Source organism: Stegodyphus dumicola, chromosome 10 (assembly GCF_044657685.1).
Source record: "Stegodyphus dumicola isolate Sdum_Otavi_A_Nest chromosome 10, ASM4465768v1".
Lineage (NCBI taxonomy): Eukaryota > Metazoa > Arthropoda > Arachnida > Araneae > Eresidae > Stegodyphus > Stegodyphus dumicola.
In genome coordinates, this window is record NC_140777.1 from 62,787,079 (window position 1) to 62,799,785 (window position 12,707).

The 12,707-nt window shown below is 33.9% G+C and overlaps 1 protein-coding gene across 5 annotated transcripts in view; it reads left to right on the forward strand.

Moving 5' to 3' along the window:
• Positions 1-12,707, forward strand: part of LOC118184508 (protein yippee-like 5) — a 46,863-nt gene that overhangs the window by 22,286 nt on the left and 11,870 nt on the right. For 4 of the 5 annotated variants that reach the window (XM_035354189.2, XM_035354188.2, XM_035354190.2 and 1 more), the window contains one exon: positions 8,197-8,636. In XM_035354189.2, the coding sequence (XP_035210080.1) occupies positions 8,197-8,386 (190 nt within the window). In that variant the 3' untranslated portion in view covers positions 8,387-8,636. Of the gene's footprint in view, positions 1-8,196; positions 8,637-12,707 lie in introns of those variants that run through there. The other variant, XM_085824993.1, reaches the window with a different exon arrangement.

Sequence of the window (12,707 nt, forward strand, 5' to 3'; positions counted from 1 at the left end):
GTATAACACGGTAGATAGGTTCCTAGAAAATGCCGTATTGTGTGAAACTTGTTGTACGAGATCCAGAGGCAGTATAAAAAAGGGGTGTTATGTTCCGAAAATGTATTAAAAACAAATATGTTTTTTAATTATACATAAACACCTTACTTTTTATTAAAAATATACATGTATGTACAACAGGAAACAAAAAATATTACATACACTGGTTATCATAAATTAAGGAAAAATCACAAAAATCACGATTACTGAAAAAGTTACATGTAGAATTTTATGAAACGTACACACAATATACAACACATAGTAAGGTATCAATTAACATAAAAAGAAATTACCAGACACTTATGGTAGTATAGAAATTAGCACATGTATAAAATGAACAAATCGAAGATGTCAGTTTGCTATAGTAAAAGTACCTTTAATATGGAATATAATCGCCTCTAGAAGCAATACAGCACATTCAGCGATGTGTGATGCTTTCAATTATGTGATCTATCAGTTCCATAGGAAGCGAGAACCATTGCTCTTGCAAAGCAGTTGCAAGCGCGGCAAGGGTCTAAGGGGGCGGATGTAGAGCAGCTAAACGTCTTCCTAAAGCATCCCAAATGTGCTCAATAGGATTCAAGTCCGGGAATTGAGCTGGCCACTCCATGCGCATAATTGTTTCCTGTTGAAGATAATCATATACGATGCGAACCCTGTGTGGTCTTGCATTGTCGTCCTGTAACAGGAAAGCATCACCTATTGCCCCAGCATATGGGTGCACATAAGCATCAAGGATGTCATCTCTATAAACATGAGCATTCATGGTTCCCCTTGCAAAAACATGTAGGTCTCTGCGTCCACCCAAAGAGATGCCACCCCAAAAACAGACACTGCCTCTTCCATATGCATCTCTTTCACGGATGTTTGACGGATGATAGTGGGTTCCAGGTTCTCTCCATATAAAATAATGCCTACTATCATGTTCTAGACTAAATCTGGACTCATCCATATAGAGAAGAGCCCTCCATTGCTCAGGCATCCAGTGGACATGTTGTCATGCCCACTGCAAACGGTCCCTCCTATGGCTTGACTTGAGAAGCATGCAAGTGGTTGTTTGCCTCGCATACAGACCACCTTCGTGAAACCTTCTACGCACAGTTTACGTTGACACCAACCTTCCGGTGGCTGCAGCAAGGGAGGATCTAAGAAGAGTCGAAGTAGCGGTTTTATTCCTGCATGCCGGTTATCGGCGCTCATCGTAGCAGTTGGCCATCCTTGGCTGAACCTCCTAGATGCCGAATCTGTGGTTTGAAATTGCCTCCACAGTCTATGAACCACAGAAGGACTCACATTTAGCCATTTGGCCACTTCTGTTTGACTTTGTCCTGCCTCTAGTCTCCCAATGGCTTTCTGTCGTAGTTCTGCAGGCAAATGATGCGTGGAGCTCATTGTTACGAATTGGCTATCTCAGATTTCTGATGTCACCATCACAGTGAAATATGTGGGCTTGCTCTCAAACATGGACTTTTATGCTTCTCACAGATGACGTATTCCGAGTGCAGTGCCACTAATTTGCATATTGGAGTTTTACTCAGATACTCTTACTTGGCAACTTTCCATACTTACCAACTGCCAAGCGAAAAGAATGTGAAAGCCATAATGAAGAATATCCCGGAAACGGTTACTGAAGCGGCAATTTTTGATGACTTGAAACGCAGAAAATTTCCTATTATCAAAGTCAAGCGATTTACTCGTACCAGGCGGGGATTCACTGAAAGACTGCCCATATTTTTCATGGAATTACACAAAAATGAAGCTGGAAACGCTATTTTTAACCTGAATAACATGTTCAGTTTCCATGTCAAAATTGAGAAGTTTGCCCCGAGGAAGAGACCGACACAGTGCTACTGATGTCAAGATTATGGACATACCCAACACCTCTGTAAAAACCTGAAATGCTGCTGCAAGGGTGGTGAAAACCATAGCACCAGGAGTTGCCCTAAAAAACTAGAAGATACCCCCACCTGCTCTTTTTGCGGCCAAGGACATATCAGCAGTTATCGCAGATGTAAAGCTTACCAGGAGAAGTTTGAAAGAAAAGTTAAGAACCCACCCCAACCTATTTGGACGAAAAAAGATTTTCCCAACTTGAAAAGCACTGATGTAAGTAGAGAAAACAAGGATACTAACGCCAATGCCATACCTAGGTATAGTGAAAAGGTCAAAGGACGAAAACTTCAAATCCCGAGGGAAGCAAGCGCTGTAACTGACTGGATTCTGGACGACAAAGTGCAAGATCTCCTGAAAAATATCATTCTACTCATTGAAAAAATTCTCAATGCAAGAACTGTTGCTGATAAACTTTCTACAGGCTTCCAAGCTGTCACGTACCTGTGAAAATTGCGGAAGACGAAAACTGATGTATTCTGAAAATGTTACTTCTTCCTTAATTTCTTGAACAACTTTCCCAACACTTAGTCCATCTTCGACATTTCTTGTCATCACAAAATTTATTCTACTCATCAAAATTTTGAGATCATCACCAGGTTATTGTTTGGTCATAATTCGAAACTTTCAACTGTTCTACAAGGGGTAGGGCCTCCGGCCCAGGTACCCTGGTGTACCAAAGCACCGTTCCATTCAGGAGCCCAATATATTCAAATTTTACACGGTTTGGCTTATTTTTGAGGGAGTTATCACTATTTTTGTGATTTTTCCTTAATTTATGATAACCAGTGTATTCTAATTTAATGCAACTTTAGTTTAATAAATTTCTTCTTTGTCATTGCTCATCATAATCAACAGAGAAAGTTTTTTTGGTGGAACGAGATTGCTTTCACTTTCAGAATTTCTTTCTTCATTTAAAGCTCTGGCATTTTATTCCCTCTTTAAAAGTTTTGTAGTTTTGCTTTGCTTACTAGTTCTTACTAGGTCATTTTGAATTTCTTGATATAGAGCTAGACAGTTTTGCAGCTCCCTTTTGAATTTTTGGTTTATTTCAGCGGAAGGATCTGCACTCAAGATTAATAACTCGATTTTCAGTTAAACGTAGACCTTCTTTTAATTTTTTAATGTTAACTTCACAATCTTCATCAGTGGTATTGTCCTCAGAATCGATTTGATTTACAGCTTGGTATGCCATTTCTATGAAATCTTCATCAATTTCTTCTTCCGGTAATAAATCTTGAACGTCCTCAATAGCCATGTTCACAAAACCTTCGGCTCTGATTGATTTAGGAAGTTCTAATATATCACCAATTTCATTTTCTGACAATTCATGCACATTTTCTATTTCAACTGAAGAGGGCCATATCTTCTTCTAACATGCATTTAACGTTGATGCTTTCAGTTCTTTCAGCAATAAAGATACAATGTCGATTCAGTTCTTGATTGAAAATATCTTCCAAGCTTCCATTACATAATCAATTTTGAATCGGTTACTACGTATAAAGCCTAGTGTAATGCTCTTCTTATGTAATATGTTTTAAAGGTATAAATAATACCTTTATCCAATGGTTCGAGTAATGAAGTAGTGTTTGGTGGTAGGAACAGTATTTTGACATTGGGATGATTCAAATTTTTTGGGTGACATGGAACATTATCTAATGGTAATAAGCACCCTGAAGCTCAAATTTTTCTGCCTTAAATAACGTTCAGTGTCTAGCATAAAACAATTTAAAAATCAATCTTTAAATGTATTCGCAGCTACCCAAGCTCTTAGATTTGCTTTCCAATATATCAGTAAGGTGTTTTTATTTACACCTTTAAGTGCACAAGGTTTTAAAGATCTATAAACTAACAAGGGTTTTGTCATAAAGTTCAAAGTCATACTGCACAAAAATAGCATTAGACAATTTTTAGACACCTTAAATCAGGATGCAGTTTTTTTCTTTTTTCAATATAAAGGTTCTGCTGGACATTTTTGTTCCACCAAAACCTAGTTTTGTCGGTATCAAAAACTTGGACTGCTGTGTATCCTTGTTTTTCTATAATATTTTGAAATTTTTCAGGAAACGTCCTAACAGTTTCATAATCAACCAATGCAAATTCTCATTGAATTATGCTGTGAATTACAAAATGTTTTTTGAAATTTTCGAACCAACCTTTACTTACCAGAAAATCTGGGTTGACAGAGGTCTCTCCATGTTCTTTGAGGTGCTTGAAAATTTTGAGTGCTTTTTGTTTAATGATATTACCATCCAACAAAATTCTTGTTTGACAGCTATGATCAATTCAAATGCTGAATGTCTTTTCCATCTTTTCAATTACTGGCTCCCCTGGGGACATTTTGCGGATGTTGAAACGTCCCCAGGGATTTTTCATTTTTCTTAATAGTCTGGACTGTTTCTTCATTCCAATTAAAACTTTTTTCAATGTCAGATGCCTTTTCTTCTTTTAAAAGACGGTCCAATATTTGTATCTATACTTTTAAAGAAATGAATTTCCTCTTAAATCGAAATCGCAATAATAACCTTGTATTTAGCGTACATATATTAAAACACTCAATCGATTTCGAAGGCAGCTAAAGGTCCTCTTAATTTTTTTTTTTAATCTTTATCGGACATGTTTGAGGACTGAAACTTAATGTCTTAAAGATGAAAAAGTTATTCCTTAACACACCGTGGCTCGATGCAGACTGCCGACCAGCAGTGTGAGACACTGTTGTTTTCGGGCCATGGAGACGAGGTTTCGAATTTTAGAAGCCGAATATGCAAGTTGTGCATATAAGAGGACTTATTGTGATCTCATGTTGTTCAGCTTCTGGCAATAGTAAGGTTTCTTCGCTGTTATCTGGGCACATTTGTTCATATGTGCCATCTAAGGACATTTGTTCATCTGAAGACATTTGTTCTTATGGCTACCTGATCTTGGAAGACAACTGGTAGAACTTATGAAACAAGGATTCTTATGTGTTAAATGACTATATGAGTGTTGGCACAATATGGAAACACTTTGTGCGAAGTTTGTTAAATTTCTCCAGGTAGTGTGGGCAATTTTCATTTTAGAGCGAAACTGTGTTGTGGGAGGATTCTCGCAATTTACGAATCATGCTAGAGCAAAACTGTGTTGTGGGAGGGTTCTCACAATTTATGACTCATGCTACAGGATGCCGTATAGTAGAAGAGCTACCTGTATATACTAATCAGTAGGAAAACTGCCATTTATTAAACTCATCTCTACCACTTATAAAACTCAAACTGGTAAAAGTCTAATTATTCAGATCTGGAATAAACTGTTTGTGGTTTATAAAAGCTATTTGTAGTTTATTTATTTATCTTTTAATTATGTGGTGCTTCAGTAAAGCGGATTCAGTGCTTCTGAAAAGCATTAAGTACACCTGTAATAACCATGAAGTGACAGCTTGACAGTGACAGTCAATCTTCCTGCTGGTAAGAAATGGGAATTTTGGATTTGAAAAAATCATTGGATGAGACATTTTAACATTTTTTATTTGCTATGTGCATGATTTGTAACATGTGGAAATGCCTGAGAAAAAAAAAAAAAAAAAAGGATAAATTATTATGATGCATTTGATAATGCAGCCAAAGAAAAGCAGCTTTTAAAATGGGGATTTTCCAAACATCTTTGTGTAATTTGCTTAAGAAATAAAACTGATAAAGAACTAGTGAAAAATGCAGATGTCTCAAGGAAGCACAGAAGAAATGGAAAATCGAGACACATTGAAACCGCTCTTCTAGAATGATTTCAAGCTATGAGACTGAAAAATGTTTCAGTGTCTAGTGCTCTTTTGACCATGAAGGTTGGCTCACAAGATGGAAAGAGAGATAACATTTTTTATTGGAAACTACATGGTGAGGAGCAAAGAGCAGATCATCATTCGGCTAAGAAATGGCTTAAAGATTTTTTTTTTTTACTTAAGTTTCTAAAAGAAACAGAACACAGATGAAACTGGTTTTTTAACTTTGAAAAACAAACCAGTTTTATAACACAGATAAAATTGGTTTGTTTTACAGTATTACCAGAGCACACATTTATGTTTAGATGTAAAACAGAAGCTGATTTTAAGATATTAAAAGAATGAGTTACAGTTATTAACATACAGTCTGGATGCAACAATTAAAAAGGCATCGGTGGTTATCAGGAAGAGTAGAAAATTTTGATATTTGAAAGAAGACAAGAATTTAATTTACCATAATAACAGAATTCCTGGATGACAAGCAGAGTTTTTACTGATTTTCTTTTGAAATCGGACAGAGAATTGAAGGATGAAAAAATAGCTTTACTCTTAGGTAACTGTGTTGCACACCACTCTGATATCATTTCTGGAAAACATTAAATTAGTGTTTGTTCCTGCAAATATGACTTCTGTCATTCAGGAGTTAGACCAGAGTATAAAAGCTTTCAAATGTAGTTATAGAAGAGGTGTCATTGAAAAAAAGATAAACAAAATTGAATCTGAAAATGTAAGCACTTCAAAGGGGATAACTAAATCAATATCTCTGCTAAAGGCTGTGCATATTATAGTCAATGCATAGGGAAGCAGTCTCCCAAAATTAGCTAGATAATGCTTTAGAAAATGTAATTTTTATTTAGAAGAAGCCACAGAGGAGCTGCAGACTATTTCTAATATTCTGAATATCAGTGAGGGAAATTACAAATATTTGTTGTTAGAGTATGTTGCAATTAATGATAATATTGAGACAGTAAGTGAAAACACTGGATACAATATTATAAATAGTGTTAAAAGTGCTGCAGAAACTGAAACTCACAGTGAAAGTGATATGGTAGAAAATGACTATATGCCAACCACAGCTGAATCGAGAAAAGCACTGCAAGCTGTAAGAACTCTTTAACTCTGTAATTATAAAACTTTTTTATAAAATAATTAAATAAAAATAAATTTTCAAGTTTTGCGAATAATTAATTTTTGACTAATAATGTAGGTATTAATTGTTAGTTACAATTTTACTAAATAAGTTCAAAGTTGATAGCATAATTTGCATAATTGAAATTGCCATTTGTTAAACTCAGCCACTTAATAAACTCAAATATGCTTGGACCAGAAGTCATTTTAATAATTAGTTTTGATATGTATACAGTCAAACCCTACCATAACAAACTTCGAGGGACTGAAAATTAGGTTTGCTATATCTGATCTCTTGAGGAAAAACTGGATCATCTCACAAAATAGTGTAAAAGTTGATTGATGAATCACTCAGAAAGAGTAATTAGCATTGTTGCACCTCCTAAAAGATATTAATAGCAACTTTAATTTTAAAAAGCATGTTAAAAATGAATTACAGTTATTATTACCTGCAATTACTAAATTTCTTTTTTGTCGTTTTCAGCTTCAGTATGCGTAAATAATTTATTTTATGCAAAAAATTACTTTGCGTAGATGTCATGATTTAGACCTCCAATGACACATTTCCATTTACAATTATAAATAAGCAAAGTGCCTTGAACAAGATGCTGACTGACAGCTCTATCAAAGAAATTGAATGGAATTGAAAGATAGATTCAAGGTCTTTGTCTCAATGGATCAATGGTTCTTTATCTCAATACGTGACACCTTGGGATTTCCTAAGGTATGCTTATTGTGTATCTTAGCTCTACAAGAATTGAGTTCTCCACCTGCCTCACATAGTTAAGAGCACAAAGAAAGGTGCATATAAAGATAAAACAGCAGTAAAGTCATTTGTCATTATTTTAGTGACCTAAACAGAATGAATTCAAGGGTTAGCAACTTTTTAGTTGAAAGTTGCAGAAATTCTTGAAAAATGTTTATATTTGATCTTTATATATTTTGAAAGTTCCCTATAGATGTATAAAATAACATTAAGTCTATATAAAATTAGACTGGACTAAAAAGTTTGTTTGTTATACATAGTAACATGCACAATGCCAAATTTTTGCAATTCTCGGATGTTTTTACTTAAAAATTACTTAAATCCCGAATTGTGCACAGCCTTGTCATTGTTCATGTTAAACTTATAATAGAACTGTAAGTTATAGAACAAACTATAAGTTAATTATATATAATTGTTTTCTGCATGAAGCTTTATATATCATTAGGATTGCCACCATCTATTTAGATTTTGTGCCAACATTTGTGTCTGTTGCTAAGTTGCACCCCATTAACTGAGATAAGTACATAAATTTACCTTAAAAATAACATTAATATTCATGTTTTAATGTATGTATGTAGCATTCAGATTATTTAAATTGTAAACTTTTCCCCCTTTAATACAGTGAAGTTCAAGATCGAGTCATGCTAACTGGTCGTCACATGGTTCGTGATGTTTCTTGCAAATGCTGTGATACAAAACTTGGCTGGGTCTATGAATTTGCTACAGAAGAAAATCAGCGATACAAAGAAGGCCGTGTCATTTTGGAACGAGCTCTAGTAACAGAAAGTGATGGCATTGAAGAAAGAGTTTGATGATTGTTATTATTAGGTATTGTGATATAACTATGTTGCTAAAGGACTCCAAAACTTCTTGTCTGTGGTATATATAATTGTATTTTGATACCATTGAGTCTCCTTTTACCTGTCTTGTTTATATACCTGTTGCTGATGTGACGTTCTTAGAATGTTAAATGGTGAGGTGTTCAGTGTTACTAGGTAAAATGTTTAAACTTTCTAATATGGGGTATCAGTGTTATGTGTGAATAAAAGTTGATGAAACTTTTGATTTTGTATATTGTATATCACAGCTAAAATTATAAACTAATATAATATAACTATAATAAACTAATATAGATATAAAAATATAGTGAACCCTGTAATGGTGATCACATCCTAAAATAACCAGTATTTTTGAGAATGTAAACAGATATCCACTTTAAAAAATTACCATTGCAATAAAATTGTCTGGAACTGGGAGGAATCTCGGAGAGGATTCATCATATGTAATTCTTATGCAGAAACATGAAATAAAGATATTTAGCTCTTTCTAAGTCAGCGTTGCATCTCACACATTCAGTGTTTTTATGCCCGTAAGGTTCTGCGTTGCATTCCATGTGACAGAGTGAAAAATTCCACCGTTGAAACTGAATTTGTCACTAACACACGTGCCACTTTAAATTCTGCAATTATTTTTTTATTTCTGAATATTGCTAAGAAATGGTGTGACTAGTCCTAGTTTCTTCAAAATTTTTGCAGTGAGATTTCCTGCCTTGAAATTGAAATCATTTTGTACTTTCTGTAATTTTGCTTTCATTAATGTTATTTTTGCATGTCAAACCTTTCATAATGGATTCAGAGAGTGAGTCTGAGGTTACTGAATGTAGTACCTCTGAGTTGGAAGATGATAGCTCTGGAGATATTTTTTGAGTCTAGTAAAACAGAAGATGAGGATGATGACATGAGCTCAGTAAGGATGTGTGTTGAAGAAGAAACAATGTCTCCTGCTTCTCCTCATTTCACTTTTACTGAAAAACTCGGAATATTGGTAAATTTTAGTGACGATAATTTGATTCAGTATTTTGAATATTTTTTCGGTGAATCAATGGTGCATCTATGGGGAATTATCACTTTTCTTTCTAACCTAAGTGAAGCTCCAGTGTCTTCCTTGTCAGCGTGTAATCTTGCTAGATTTAAACTGATAATCTAAAATCCCAAAATATCTGGAATTACTGAATTCCCACTGATTCCAGATATTGGACTTTGTACTGTCTGCTTTTATTTACCAGTTACTTGTAAGTACAATTTTTTGGGTACCATCAAAATCAGATAAACAAATGCACTATGTCATCTGCACTGGGAGACGGTTGAGTATGATTTCTTGTAATACAGAGGAGACTGCATTTCTTATTTAGTGAACAAATCTTTGAATATGGCATGTCTAATCCTTAAGACATTATCATTAAGATGCTTCATGTTTTTCATGCTACAGAATTCTTATGTTACGAAATGTGCTTTAATTACAAGAAACTGCAAAGTGTGCTTCAAACATAGCATAATTATCAGGTTGGCACAAAAGTAATTCCAATTTATTACTGTGAAATAAATCTCAACTTTTCTATACAAAAAAATTAACTTTAATCAGTCAAATATCTTCTATTCTGTTCGTTGACTGTTTGCCATCTTTCTGGTAATTTCATGATTCCGCTCTCATAGAACTTCTGGTTTTTATCAACAAAAAACTGAATCAAGTGCAATTTGAGGTCATTTTTATTACCAAAATTTTTACAACTTAAGAAGTTTTGTAAACTTCGAAATAAATTATAATCTGATAGTATCTATATGGAGGATGCAAAATCACTTCCCAGCAAAGCTCTAATAATTTTGTATGTGTTGCTGATGTGTGAGGCATTGCACTGTTATGAAGGAGCATGATTCCTTTGCCGGTTCTGGCCTTTTCTGTTTGACTGCTTCCTCCAGTTTTGTTACTTATTGGCAGTAAACATATGAATTGATCATTTCGTTGCTAGAAAGCAACTGAAAATACTCTGCACTGGATTGACAAGCATGATGTAATTTGGTTTTCGAAATGATTTGTACTGATTCATCATGCTTGGACAATTAATGTTATTGTAGATGATCTGTTTATCATCACCATAGATAATTCATTTAAAAAAAGGGTCGATTGCATTACGTTTGAAATGCGTATCACAAATATTGATTTGTTAAGTGAATATCTTTCAATTTATGTGGAACACAAATATCGAGCTTCTTAACGAATCGAAGAATCCTCTTGTCATTTTTACTTATTGTGTATGATACATTTACCCTTTTTGCAATCTCTCACAATGTTTCAATTCAATTACAGCTTTAATTTTGTCATTATCAACTTCAGAAGACCAGGCAGAACATTGGTCATCTTCAAGTGAAAAGTCTCGAGAACAAAATTTTTTAAACCAATTCTGACACATGCATTCTGTTAAGACACTATAAACTTCAAATATCTCTTGTGAGCTTCAGCCACTTTCTTGCCTTTATAAAAATAAAAATGTAAAATATGACGAAAATGTTTTTGCAACCCATGTTAAAACTAACAGTTGTAAACAAAAATACACAAAATTTGTTTCTGTAGCAACCTAAGTGTCAGCTGCCAAAATTTAAAAGGAAAAAATTATAAGATTGACAGAAGGAAACGAAAGAAACATAACGGTATCTATTTGTGCAAACTGAAATTAATTTTTTGCCAACCCAATAATTCTTTGTTAATTGTTAATAAACATTTTGCTTTAATTTCAATGCATTTTGAAACAGTGTTCCAAATGTTTCAGTTTGTATTTCTGGCATACAACTTACTGCTCTGTTTATAATTAACTAATTGCATGTTACTTAGTTTGAAATGTCTTTTCTTTGTGTATATCATAGCTGCCACCTTGAAATGTAAAAAACCAAGAGATTCTTGCACCACACAACACTAGTGTCTCAAAACAGGGGATGAATGTAAGCGGCTACTTACTAGAAAATTTCTAAATGAACTACACATACGTCATTTGTTTCTATCACCAAAAAGTGATGGTAAACCTTCTGTACTTTTGCACCAGCATTTCACATTTCATTTGAATTAGAGTAGCTACATTTTAATCAATGTTTTTTAATATATTAACAATGTGTTTAATAACAACAGTAATAAAAAGTTCTTTTCAGAACTCTTCAGCCTGTTCCATTATAATTTTTGGTGTTACATTTACACAGATTTCCATTCAAATTCTTGTGAAAGAGAGTTGGTTACATAAAAGTTTTCATGGTTTTACTCATTTGTAAAGGAAATATGAGCCAGTTTGCATTACAAAATCCTATATGAAGGCATCCTTCCTTAAAAGCAGATAGCCCTTAAGTGTTTTGCCATAATTCCTTAGAATGTCCTCAGTGAAGGTATTCCTTCCCTCAAATAGCTAGCACTCGCAAATTTTATCATGTTCAGTTAAACTAACAAACTTCTTCAGATGTATTATCTTTTGTTCCATAGTACGTTTTTGAATTTAGAAAAACATTTTTCGTAATCTTGTTAAAACCTTATTTTATTCTAACCAATTATTTGTAGTTTAAGAAACTTTCCTTTCTCTTCTGATTTTGTTTTCCTGTCAGAATGTAAATTTAATGATGTATATGCAAATTTAAGTAACTTGGAAACAGTATTTAAGCAGCAGTTTTAAGAGTTTGTGGTAGGAGAGTTAGTTTTGAATTTATGCTGCATGGTTGATTTAGTGACTTTGTAATTGAATAGTTGGTGCGAGCTACTTTCTTAAGATTATATTGATATTCTAGGCTCGGCTTTGGTGTGTGCCACCTATTTAGCACGTTAGATAAAGTAGAAGTCAGTGGTGTAGCTAATCTTTATTATGATTGTTCATACTATTTTCTGTTCAAGCGACTTAGCCACAAGTGGTGGTTAAATTGTGAGCTCCGAGTGAGTGCATTTCTGTTCCGTTTAGTTGAAATAAAAAAGTTATTATAACCTTCTCCTGCAGTCCTCTGTTCTTCTAAGACCTAGAAAGAATTCATTACTTCGTCTTTCAGTAGAGTCATGATCTCGTCTTCAGTAGAGTCTATGATCCCCAAACCCACTAGAAGACTCTACAATCTGCATGAGCATTAAAGTTATCTATGAATGTAAAATAATCATAATAAAAACTAAATAAATATGATTATAATTATTTAAGAAAAAATTCTGAAATTTGTAGATTTTTTTTAATATTTGAAAGCTTTCTAAAAGTAAAACCACAAAAAAAAAAAAAAAAAAAAAAAAAAATTATTACCTTCAGGTTAATTTCATGTGGCAAAGCTCACAAGGGCTATCTGC